Below are 13156 nucleotides of genomic sequence, written 5' to 3'. Positions count from 1 at the left end.
TTTAAAATGTATTATAGAGTCGAGCTGACGGATATGAGAAGAAAGAGAATTCCGAGTTGAGGAGCACTACGAGCGGATACTCGAGCTGCCAAAGAAATGAGCTTGACGTGTGGTACAGAAAGATGAGGATCTGAGTGAGCAAGAGGAGTGTCAGTCTGTAGGAGACCAGTCAGAGTGTGGAGAGCTTTAAAATGTTAAGAGCGGTATTTGGTATTGTATTCGGCAGTTAACAGGTAGAATAACTCACAAAATTATGTTTTCCATAAAAATAGAAAACCCAGGGCCGAAAGGCTTAATGATTACTGGTACAGATAGCCTTTATATTAGGAAAAACAAAACCATTGTCTGCTTTCTGTACTGTGCTTTCCCACTGTAGGTGGTTATTTATCATTTAGCTGCAGTTCTGCTAATTCACAGAGCTAGAAAGGTAATGTGGCGGTGAATGTGTGCTATTACCATTCACATGTGGCTAAAGAGCTCTGTGTAAACGAGAAATGAAAAGCAACGTTTACATGCCAATATTCTTGTCCATATGTACATCCTTACTCTCTCAACTCAAAGCATACTTGCACAATTGTTTATATTCTGCACAGTGTAACTGCACATGTAATTCATGTTTACACTACTTGCACTGTTTCTTATAGTCCTTAGACTGCATTTGTTACAGTCTCTCTGATGGGCCTCCCTGTACAAAGTCCTTTTTGTTAGATATCTACAGTGCATCCTTAAAGTATTCCCAGCGCTTCATCACTTTTTCCACATTTTGTTACGTTACAGCCTTATTCCAAAATGGATTAAATTCATTTTTTTCCTCAGAATTCTACACACAACACCCCATAATAACAACGTGAAAAAAGTTTACTTGAGGTTTTTGCAAATTTATTAAAAATAAAAAAATTGAGAAATCCCATGTCCATAAGTATTCACAGCCTTTGCTCAATACTTTGTCGATGCACCTTTGGCAGCAATTCCAGCCTCAAGTCTTGTTGAATATGATGCCACAAGCTTGGCACACCTATCCTTGGCCAGTTTCGCCCATTCCTCTTTGCAGCACCTCTCAAGCTCCATCAGGTTGGAGGGGAAGTGTCAGTGCACAGCCATTTTAAGATCTCTCCAGAGATGTTCAATCAGATTCAAGTCTGGGCTCTGGCTGGTCCACTCAAGGACATTCACAGAGTTGTCCTGAAGCCACTCCTTTGATATCTTGGCTGTGTGCTTAGGGTCATTGTCCTGCTGAAAGATGAACCGTCGCCCCAGTCTGAGGTCAAGAGCGCTCTGGAGCAGGTTTTCATCCAGGATGTCTCTGTACATTGCTGCAGTCATCTTTCCCTTTATCCTGACTAGTCTCCCAGTCCCTGCCGCTGAAAAACATCCCCACAGCATGATGCTGCCACCACCATGCTTCACTGTAGGGATGGTATTGGCCTGGTGATGAGCGGTGCCTGGTTTCCTCCAAACGTGATGCCTGGCATTCACACCAAAGAGTTCAATCTTTGGCTCATGGTCTGAGAGTCCTTCAGGTGCCTTTTGGCAAACTCCAGGCGGGCTGCCATGTGCCTTTTACTAAGGAGTGGCTTCCGTCTGGCCACTCTACCATACAGGCCTGATTGGTGGATTGCTGCAGAGATGGCTGTCCTTCTGGAAAGTTCTCCTCTCTCCACAGAGGACCTCTGGAGCTCTGACACAGTGACCATCGGGTTCTTGGTCACCTCCCTGACTAAGACCCTTCTCCCCTGATTGCTCAGTTTAGATGGCTGGCCAGCTCTAGGAAGAGTCCTGGTGGTTTCGAACTTCCACTTACGGATGATGGAGGCCACTGTGCTCATTGGGACCTTCAAAGCAGCAGAAGTTTTTCTGTAACCTTCCCCAGATTTGTGCCTCGAGACAATCCTGTCTCGGAGGTCTACAGACAATTCCTTTGACTTCATGCTTGGTTTGTGCTCTGACATGAACTGTCAACTGTGGGACCTTCTATAGACAGGTGTGTGCCTTTCCAAATCAGGTCCAGTCAACTGAATTCACCACAGGTGGACTCCAATGAAGCTGCAGAAACATCTCAAGGATGATCAGGGGAAACAGGAGGCACCTGAGCTCAATTCTGAGCTTCACGGCAAAGGCTGTGAATACTTATGGACATGGGATTTTTCAGTTTTTTTATTTTTAATAAATTTGAAAAAACCTCAAGAAAACTTTTTTCATGTTGTCATTATGGGGTGTTGAGTGTAGAATTCTGAGGAAAAAAATGAATTTAAACCATTTTGGAATAAGGCTGTAACATAACAAAATGTGGAAAAAGTGATGAAGCGCTGGGAATACTTTCTGGATGCACTGTAGATTTTCATATTTAGGTATTTGTATATTTTGTATATATGTGCATATGTATAGATATTCTATTATGTATTCCCCCCCTCCCATTCATCCTTTTGTGATCTGTCTGAAGTGCTGTTGTCTTATGGTGTTGAATGTTGCACCTTTGGTCCTGGAGGATGTTACCTCATCTAACTGTGTGCTTTAATGTATATGTTGGAGACGACAATAAAGCTCTACATGACTTGACTTGAAATGTACAGCATCACCTCCCAAATCTGAAGCTAAATAAATACATATTTATTTATTTATGGTGGCTCTGAGGCTCGGGATTTGCAATGGCAATCAGAAGGTTGCCGGTTTGAATCCCGTAAATGCCAATACTCTGTTGGGCCCTTGAGCAAAGCCCTTAACCTTTGAGTAGTGAGAAAAGCACTATAGAAATCCAAAGAATTATTATTATTATTAAATAAAACACAAACACACTGTAGATCCAGCAAAGACATGCAGAATCCTCCCTTATTTATTGGCTGGACACACCTATCACCACATTAAACTGAGTTTTAAGTTATGGGTAGAGGTATGAGGCTAAGGATCTGCGCTGGTATCCAGAAGGTTGCTAGTTCGAATCCCAGTCACTGCCAAAAGAGATCCTACTCTGCTGGGCTCTTGAGTAAGACCCTTAACCTGCAAGTGCTCCAGGGGTGCTGTACAATGGCTGACCCTGCGCTCTGACCCCAAGGGGTATGCGAAAACTAACAAATTCCTAAAACAAGAAATTGCATAAGGCAAAATAAAGAACAAAAAAAAACTTAACTCATCCTTTTATTCATTCGTTAATTCAGATACCCGAAGTGCCGCTCAGACAGGAGGCACCAGTCCTGAATGAGGCGCCAGTCCGCCACATGGCACATTCATCAGCAGAGTTAATGGCTACACTACCATGAGTCAACTCTCAAGTCAGTCATGTGAAACTCCTAAGTCATTACGCTAGGACACCTAAGTTCATCAGCCTGAAATTTACAAAAAGAAGACAACTTCAGTCTGTTCTGGATTATTTGAAAGAGGAGAATTCAAGTAAGGAACGTGTCTAATAAGGATGAGAATAAAAAAAGAAGCCTATAGAGTGGAGACATTTAGGAACGATGATCTCAGAACTAAAGAAAACAAAAAATAACTGGCCAGATGAACACGGCTTTCAAGAGTGTTATAATTGATCCATCCATCCATCCATCCATCCATCCATCCTGTTCCGCTTATCCGAGGTCGGGTCGTGGGGGCAGCAGCTTGAGCAGAGATGGCCAGACTTCCCTCTACCCGGCCACTTCTTCTAGCTCTTCCGGGAGAATCCCGAGGCGTTCCCAGGCCAGCCGGGAGACACAGTCCCTCCAGCATGTCCTGGGTCTTCCCCGGTTAGACGTGCCTAGGATCACCTCACCAGGGAGGCGTCCAGGAGGCATCCTGATCAGATGCCCGAGCCACCTCATCTGACTGCTCTCAATGCGCAGGAGCAGCGGCTCTACTCTGAGCTTCTCACCCTATCTTTAAGGGAGAGCCCAGACACCCTGCGGAGGTAACTCATTTCAGCCGCTTGTATTCGCGATCTCGTTCTTTCGGTCACTACCCATAGCTCATGACCATAGGTGAGGGTAGGAACATAGATCGACTGGTAAATTGAGAGCTTCGCCTTGCAGCTCAGCTCCTTTTTCACCACGACAGACCGATGCAGAGCCCTCATCACTGTGGACGCCGCACCGATCCGCCTGTGGATCTCACGCTCCATTCTTCCCTCACTCGTGAACAAGACCCCGAGATACTTGAACTCCTCCACTTGAGGCAGGATCTCGCTACCAACCCTGAGAGGGCACTCCACCCTTTTCCGGCTGAGGACCATGGTCTTGGATTTGGAGGTGCTGATTCTCATCCCAGCCGCTTCACACTCGGCTGCGAACCGATCCAGAGAGAGCTGAAGATCACGGCCTGATGAAGCAAACAGGACAACATCATCTGCAAAAAGCAGTGACCCAATCCTGAGTCCACCAAACCGGACCTCCTCAATGCCCTGGCTGTGCCTAGAAATTCTGTCCGTAAAAGTTATGAAGTGTTATAATTGACTTTAACTTAATTAAGAGTACAGAAGCGAAGCGTTTCATTCCTCACTCACTGCGTCTCCTGATGGCAACACGCTGAGCAGTGCAGACCACACTTCTGTTCTCCTGCCATCAATCCACAGATTTTCCCTATTTTACTTCCAGATACTACATAAACCCCTCACATGGACCCTAACTAACACCCCACTGTGAATAAGATGTCAGTTGAAGGATACCAACCATCCCAGCCACATGCTACTCCTCATCTTACACCACAAATTAACCGATCTTTTTTTTTTTTAACATGGCCGATAATCAGTAACATTTGGGCCCTTTAACTGAAAATGACTGTGGGGGTGCTGTACAATGGCTGACCCTGTGTTCTAATGCCCCTCACAACAAATGTCATGCAAAAAAACAAATTTCCCGTCGGGGATTAACAAAGTAAACCAATCAATCAGTTTCTAAAATGGGTTGTTTTATTAAAGCTAAACTTGTGGGGTCTTACTATGTGATGGTGTTTGTTTGTCTTCTCCTCACCAGAAGATGTAAATTGACTAGTAAACTATCAGTCAGTGGCACAAAAACACCGAGGCCTCTGACACCTCTGCTCCACCAGTCGATCGCCTGTACTCTTACATGTGAACAAGAGCTCAAGCTACACCATATTGCCAAAAGTATTGGGACCACCCCAAACCATTGCATTCAGGTGTTCCAATCACGTACATGGCCACAGGTGTATAAACTCAAGCACCCAGGCATGAAGACGGCTTCTACAAACATTCGTGAAAGAATGGGTCGCTCTCAGTGAATTCAAGCCTGGTACCGTGATAGGATGCCACCTGTGCCATTTCCTCACTACTAAATATCAGTGGTATTATAACAAAAGTGGAAGCAATTAAGAACAGCAGCAACTTGGCCACAAAGTGGTAGGCTACGTCAAATCAGAGAGCAAGGAGAGCGCATGCTGAGGTGTGCAGAAGTCGCCAACTTTCTGCAGAGTCAATAGCCACAGACCTCCAAAAGCTCAAAAACAGTGCAGCGTAGACAGAGAGAGAGCTTCACGGAATGGATGGGTCTTCACGGCCGAGCAGCTGCAGCCAAGCCTGACATCACCGACTGCAATGCAAAGCGTCAGATGCAGTGGTGTAAAGCCCACCACCCATCACTGGACTCTAGAGCAGTGCAGAAGTGTCCTCTGGAGTGACGAATCTGGCAATTCAATGGAGGAGTCTGGCTTTGGTGGCAGCCAGGAGAACGGGACTTGCCTGACTGCGTTGTGCCAAGTGTAAAGTTTGATTATGGTGTGGGGTTGGGGTTAGCCCCTTAGTTCCAGTGAAAGGAACTCTTGATGCTTCAGCATACAAAACCTTTTTGGACAATATCGTGCTCCCAGCTTTGTAGGAACACTTTGGGGATGGCAACATGACCGTACATACACACCAGTACACACAGCAAGGTCTACAAAGAAATGGATGAGTGAGTTTGGTGTGGCTGCACAGAGCCCTGACCTCAACCCGATAGACCACCTTTGGGATGAATTAATAATAATAATTCTTTGCATTTATATAGCGCCTTTCTCACTACTCAAAGCGCTCAGCAATTGCAGGTTAAGGGCCTTGCTCAAGGGCCCAACAGAACAGAGTCCCTTTTGGCATTTACGGGATTCGAACAGGCAACCTTCTGATTGCCAGTGCAGATCCCTAGCCTCAGAGCCACCACTCCGCCGAATCTGAGTGGAGACTGCGAGTGAGTCAGGCCTTCTTGTCCAACATCAGTGCCTGACCTCACAAATGTTCTCCTGGTCACAAATTCCCATAAACACACTCACTCCTACACCTTGTGGAAAGCCTTCTCAGAAGAGTTGAAGCTATTAGAGCTGCAAAGGGTGGGCCTTAACTCCATATTAAAGCCTGTGTATTAAGAATGGGAAGTCATTAAAGTTCATGTGTGTGTAACGGCAGGCGTCCCAATACTTTTGGCAATACAGTGTACTTAAACTCCTGCGTTTCAGGCAGCTGCTTCTACTCTCCTGCAGTGAGCATGGCACTGTTTTCCAGGAGATGGTCAGGACATCACATAAGGAGGTGTTGACTTTCATTGTGATACAATCCAAAGTCTGTGATTTCCATCATGTAACCGAGACAAAGAGGACATATAAATCAAACGAACGGAGATATGGAGAGCTCAGGTCCCTGAATGAAGACATTGGCTGAACTGTGTAACTAAGCAAAGGAGGCGTCTTATTTCCTCTCCTGTTGTGATGGCCAAGCTAAGGGGTTGCAGAATATCCATTCCTTCATGTAATCTGAACACGTAGAAATCCGAAGAAATCAAGATTACTTTTATCACACAGCATTTACAATATTCTAAAAAGGCCCCTAATGCCATTTGCTAACCTGATCATGTTCTGATATATAAGGAAGTTCTGGATGGACGGAGAGATACAGACAGAGATAGATACAGTAGATGAAAGACGCTATAAGATAGATAGATAGATAGATAGATAGATAGATAGATAGATAGATAGATAGATAGATAGATAGATAGATAGATACTATATGATAGACAGATGAAAGACGCTATAAGATAGATAGATGAAAGACGTTATATGATAGATAGATGAAAGACGCTAAAAGATAGACAGATGAAAGACGTTATATGGATAGATAGATAGATGAAAGACGCTATAAGATAGATAGATGAAAGACGCTATAAGATAGATAGATGAAAGACGTTATATGATTGATAGATAGATGGATGAAAGATGCTATATGATAGATAGATGAAAGATGCTATAAGATAGATAGATGAAAGACGCTATAAGATAGATGAAAGACGTTATATGATAGATAGATGAAAGACGCTATATGATAGATAGATGAAAGACGCTATAAGATAGATAGATGAAAGACGCTATAAGATAGATGAGACGTTATATGATAGATAGATAGATGAAAGACGCTATATGATAGATAGATGAAAGACGCTATAAGATAGATAGATGAAAGATGCTATAAGATAGATGAAAGACGTTATATGATAGATAGATGAAAGACGCTATATGATAGATAGATGAAAGACGCTATAAGATAGATAGATGAAAGACGCTATAAGATAGATGAGACGTTATATGATAGATAGATAGATGAAAGACGCTATATGATAGATAGATGAAAGACGCTATAATATAGACAGATGAAAGACGTTATATGATAGATAGACGAAAGACGTTATATGATAGATAGATGAAAGACGTTATATGATAGATAGATGAAAGACGCTATATGATAGATAGACGCTATAAGATAGACAGATGAAAGACGCTATAAGATAGATAGATGAAAGATGCTATAAGATAGATAGATGAAAGACGTTATATGATAGATAAAGACGCTATAAGATAGACAGATGAAAGACGCTATAAGATAGATAGACGAAAGACGTTATATGATAGATAAAGACGCTATAAGATAGACAGATGAAAGACGCTATAAGATAGATAGATGAAAGATGCTATAAGATAGATCGACGAAAGACGTTATATGATAGATAAAGACGCTATAAGATAGACAGATGAAAGACGCTATAAGATAGATAGATAGATGAAAGACGCTATATGATAGATAGATAGATAGATAGATAGATAGATAGATAGATAGATAGATAGATAGATAGATAGATAGATAGATAGATAGATAGATGAAAGACGCTATATGATAAATAGATACTTTATTAATCCCAAGGGGAAATTCACATACTCTAGCAGCAGCATACTGATAAAAAAATGAAATGGTGTGGACATGTGATGAGGAGAGACAATGAACATGTGGGCAAAAGAGTGATGGGAATGGAAGTACACGTGAAGAGAAAGCAAAGAAGGCTAAAGCGGACGTGAATGAATAAAGAAAAAGAAGATCTGAAAGAAAAGGGGGTGCAGGACCGAGCTGCATGGAGAAGGTTGATAAGGCATGTTGAAAAGATGAAGTGGACAAATAAGAAAAAGAAGAAGAAGAAGAGGTAACAGTGAGACTAACTTCCTCCTAAACGTCTGTCACCAACGTTGTACTTTCTTTTGCAATTAATGTCAAAATACCTCAAGACAGGGTGGCTGGGGGGTCAATGAGAAGAGACAAGGAACTCAAGAGACTGTGCCTTACCAAATGCACGTCAGGTTAATTCAGCATTGAAATTAAGCCCAAAAAAATAAATAAATAAATCAGGGAATTAAATTGGGGTAAATGTATGCCGTATGAGCTCCAAAATGCTTACCTGGCCATATTCTTTCTCGATTGTAGCTCTCTGTTTACTGAAAGACCTGCAAACAAAATGAAATTGGACACATTAAGAGATGTGAGCAGCAGATGGACGGTCTTTGAAGTCTTAAGTTTAAGGAAATACTACGGGGCTCTGCCCCCTGCTCGCCTACCCCCGGGTTTGGTTATGTGGATATACAATTTAAAGAGATTGTTACATATGCATTATTTTCACTTTTACTTTAAAACTTTAGTAAAAACAATATTTGGAATTAACTTTTCTTCAAAATCACATTGAATTTTGATTCCGTGTTTGGACTTACATCCTGACAACACCACATATATCTGCCCCTGAGTGAATATCATTTCTTTGTCTCTATTAAATAAAATGACTTTTTCGAATGTTTGTCCCTGCTCTTTCTTCTTTGCTTAGTCGTTGACATGTCATCGAAAACGTATAAAATGATTGTCCTGATAAAATTTATAAGAGCTGAGAGCGCAGGAAGTGTGTCTGCCAAAAGCATTCACACAACTGAGAGGTTTGATGACTGTGGTCTTGTTTGAAAATGGTTGTAAGTACTGTGTGACTTGAAGGAATCTCATCTTAAAAGTCTCCGTCTCATGGGACTTCATACCACGCCAACATTTTTGGAATCTTTTCATTCTCGCTGGCAACACAAATTAGACAATCTACAAGTCTCCGACCTAAAGTTTAAATCCAAACAATATATTCTCTCTCTTTTTCGCTGTTCCATTATTTGACAGAGTAATAATTTCCATTTGTTTGCGCTAATGCGATCTTTACTATCCTTTTCTTGAGACTTTCGAATTTTCACACTTCCATTATCTCTAACCTTCTCTGCATGTTTATCGCGCCGTTTTTGAATTCTTTACAACGTTTTACTTTGTCATCTACTCTTTGTCTTTTATTTCCGGCCCCAGGCCTGGTTACATCTCTTGGCACAAAGTCTCATCTCGCCGGACGTGTAAGTGTCTCTCCAAGAAAATCACGTCTCGTCTCCTACCATGATTTTTGTTTTTTTTATATAATAGAGAGATTTGAATAAAACCAGTGTGATTCTTCGTGCCGGTCCCAAGCCAGGATAAATAGGGAGGGTTACGTCAGGAAGGGCATCCGGTGTAAAATTTTGCCAAATCAATATGCGGACAACAATACAAATTTCCATACCAGATCGGTCGAGCCCCGGGTTAACAACAACCAGAACCAGTACTGTTCGTCAACAGGGTGCTGGTGGAAATTGGGCTACTGTTGGCAGAAGAAGAAGAAGAAGAAAAAGAAGGAGGAGGAGAGGAGGAAAGAAAAGAGAGTGGAACTGAGGGGAAGAACTTTGAATGTTGGCAGTATGACTGGTAAGGGGAGAGAGTTAGCAGATATGATGGAGAGAAGGAAGGTTGATATATTGTGGGTGAAGAGACTAAATGGAAGGGGAGTAAGGCCAGTGGATCAGAGAAGGGTTCAAATTGTTCTATTATGGTGTGGATGGGAGGAGAAATGGAGTAGCAGTTATTCTGAAGGAACAGCACGTCAAGAGTGTTCTGGAGGTGAAAAGAGTGTCAGGCAGAGTAATGATTATGAAGCTGTAAATTGGAGGTGTGATGATGAATGTTGTTAGTGCATATGCCCCACAAGTCAGGTGTGCGATGGAGGAGAAAGAAGATTTCTGGAGTGAGTTGGATGAAGTGATGAACAGAAAGTGGTGATTGGAGCGAATTTCAATGGGCATGTTGGTGAAGGGAACAGAGGAGACGAGGAGGTGATGGGTAGGTATGGTGTCAAGGAGAGGAATGAAGAAGATCAGAGGATAGTGGATTTTGCCAAAAGGATGGACATGGCTGTGGTGAATACGTATTTTAAGAAGAGGGAGGAACATAGGGTGACGTACAAGAGTGGAGGAAGATGCACACAGGTAGATTACATCCTATGAAGAAGGGTTGATCTCAAGGAGATTGAAGACTGCAAAGTGGTGGCAGGGTAAAGTGTAGTTAAGCAGCATAGGATGGTGGTCTGTAGGATGACGTTGGAGATCAAGAAGAGGAAGAGAGTGAGGGCAGAGCCAAGGATCAAATGGTGGAAGTTGAAAAAGGAAGACTGTAAGGCTGAGTTTAGGGAGGAGGTGAGACAAGCACTGGGTGGCAGTGAAGAGTCACCAGACAGCTGGGAAACTACAGCAGATGTAGTAAGGGTGACAGCAAGAAGGGTGCTTGGTGTGACATCTGGACACAGGAAGAAGGAAAAGGAAACCTGGTGGTGGAATGAGGAAATACAGGAGAGTATACAGAGGAAGAGGATGGCAGAGAGATGCAGAAAGTAGACAAGAGTACAAGGAGATAAGGCAAAAGGTGAAGAGAGAAGTGACGAAGGCTAAAGAAAAGGCGTATGATGAGTTGTATGAGAGGTTGGACACTAAGGAGGAAGAAAAGAACCAGTGGGCTACAGAGAGAGGGGCCGAGCTGGGAAAGATGAGTAGCAGTTTAGGGTGATAAAGGATAAAGATGGAAACGTACTCACAAGCGAGGAGAGTGTGTTCAGCAGATGGAAAGAGGACTTCGAGAGGCTGATGAATGAAGAGAACTAGAGAGAGAAGAGGTTAGATGATGTGGAGATAGTGAATCAGGAAGTGCAACGGATTGCCAAGGAGGAAGTAAGGACAGCGATGAAGAGGATGAAGAATGGAAAGGCTGTTGGTCCCGATGACATACCAGTGGAAGCATGGAGGTGTTTAGGAGAGATGGCAGTGGAGTTTTTAACCAGATTGTTTAATGGAATCTTGGAAAGTGAGAGGATGCCTGAGGAGTGGAGAAGAAATGTACTGGTGGGCCGATATTTAAGAATAAGGGGGATGTGCAGGACTGCAGTAACTACAGGGGGATGAAATTGATGAGCCACAGCATGAAGTTATGGGAAAGAGTGGTGGAAGCTCAGTTTAGAAGTGAGATGATGATTAGTGAGCAGCAGGATGGTTTCATGCCAGGAAAGAGCACCACAGATGAGATGTTTGCTCTGAGGATGTTGATGGAGAAGTTTAGAGAAGGCCTGAAGGAGTTGCATTGCGTCTTTGTGGACCTGGAGAAAGCACAGGACAGGGTGACAAGAGAGGAGCTGTGGTATTGTATGAGGAAGTCGGGAGTAGCAGAGAAGTACGTAAGAGTTGTACAGGATATGAACGAGGGAAGTGTGACTGTGGTGAGGTCTGCGGTAGGAGTGACGGGGAGGGGGGGGTTACATCAGGGATCGGCTCTGAGTCCTTTCTTATTTGCAATGGTGATGGACAGGTTGACAGATGAGATCAGAAAGGAGTCCCCGTGGACTGTGATGTTTGCTGATAGATAGATAGATAGATAGATAGATAGGATAGATAGGATAGATAGATAGATAGATAGATAGATAGATAGATAGATAGATAGATAGATAGATAGATAGATAGATAGATAGATAGATTTATTAATCCCAATGGGAAATTCACATTTTCCAGCAGCAGCATACTGATACAATAAATAATATTAAATTAAAGAATGATAATGACATTGTGATCTGCAGGTTGAGGAGACCCTGGAGAGGTGGAGATATGAGAGGAGAGGAATGAAGGTCAGTAGGACCACCAAGAATAAATACATGTGTGTAAATGAGAGGGAGGTCAGTGGAACGGTGAGGATGAGGGGAGTAGAGTTGGTGAAGGTGGATGAGTTTAAATACTTGGGATCAACAGTACAGAGTAACGGTGAGTGTGGAAGAGAAGTGAAGAAGAGAGTGCAGGCAGGGTGGAGTGGATAGAAAAGAGTGTCAGGAGTGATTTGTGACAGACGGGTATCAGCAAGAGTGAAAGGGAAGGTCTACAGGACGGTAGTGAGACCAGCTGTGTTATATGGGCTGGAGATGGTGGCACAGGAGACAGAGCTGGAGGTGGCAGAGTTAAAGATGTTAAGATTTGCATTGGGTGTGACAAGGATGGTCAAGATTAGAAATGAAGACATTAGTGGGTCAACTCAAGTTGGACGGTTGGGAGACAAAGTCAGAGAGGTGAGATGGCGTTGGTTTGGACATGTGCAGAGGAGAGATGAGGGGTATATTGGGAGAAGGATGGTAAGGATAGAGCTGCCAGGTGAGAGGAGAAGAGGAAGGCCTAAGAGGAGGTTTATGGATGTGGTGAGAGAGGACATGACGGTGATTGGTGTAACAGAACAAGATGCAGAGGACAGAAAGATATGGAAGAAGATGATCCGCTGTGGCAACCCCTAACAGGAGCAGCCAAAAGAAGAAGAAGAGAGATTTGAATAAACGTGGGTCTTCCTCTGTGTCGCTGATTCAAGCTGACCCCTTCCCCTGTGTTGAGTCATAATAGCAACCCTCCACAATAATGTCTTAATATAATAATTGTAATAACATTTTCTTAACTGACGAGTGTCACGGTGGCAGCGGGTCTGCACAGCATAGATAGCTGTACAGTTTAGGAGAATGTGTGACCCTCAATTTGCCCTGGTGTT

The 13156-nt window shown here is 43.1% G+C and overlaps 2 protein-coding genes across 3 annotated transcripts in view; both read right to left on the bottom strand.

Annotated features, from left to right (window-relative positions):
• Nucleotides 1–13156, bottom strand: part of hdac3 (histone deacetylase 3) — a 477712-nt gene that overhangs the window by 207730 nt on the left and 256826 nt on the right. The window lies entirely within an intron of this gene.
• LOC114660451 (F-BAR and double SH3 domains protein 1-like) overlaps nt 1–13156 on the bottom strand; it is a 186082-nt gene that overhangs the window by 80268 nt on the left and 92658 nt on the right. For both annotated transcript variants that reach the window (XM_028813150.2, XM_028813151.2), the window contains exon 3: nt 8670–8715. In XM_028813150.2, coding sequence (XP_028668983.1) covers nt 8670–8715 — 46 coding nt within the window. The remainder of the gene's footprint in view (nt 1–8669; nt 8716–13156) is intronic.

The sequence above is a fragment of the Erpetoichthys calabaricus genome, chromosome 11, assembly GCF_900747795.2.
Source record: "Erpetoichthys calabaricus chromosome 11, fErpCal1.3, whole genome shotgun sequence".
NCBI classification, from domain to species: Eukaryota; Metazoa; Chordata; class Cladistia; order Polypteriformes; family Polypteridae; genus Erpetoichthys; species Erpetoichthys calabaricus.
The sequence above is the reverse complement of the archived record's forward strand: the minus strand, read 5'-3'. Positions and strand labels throughout refer to the sequence as shown.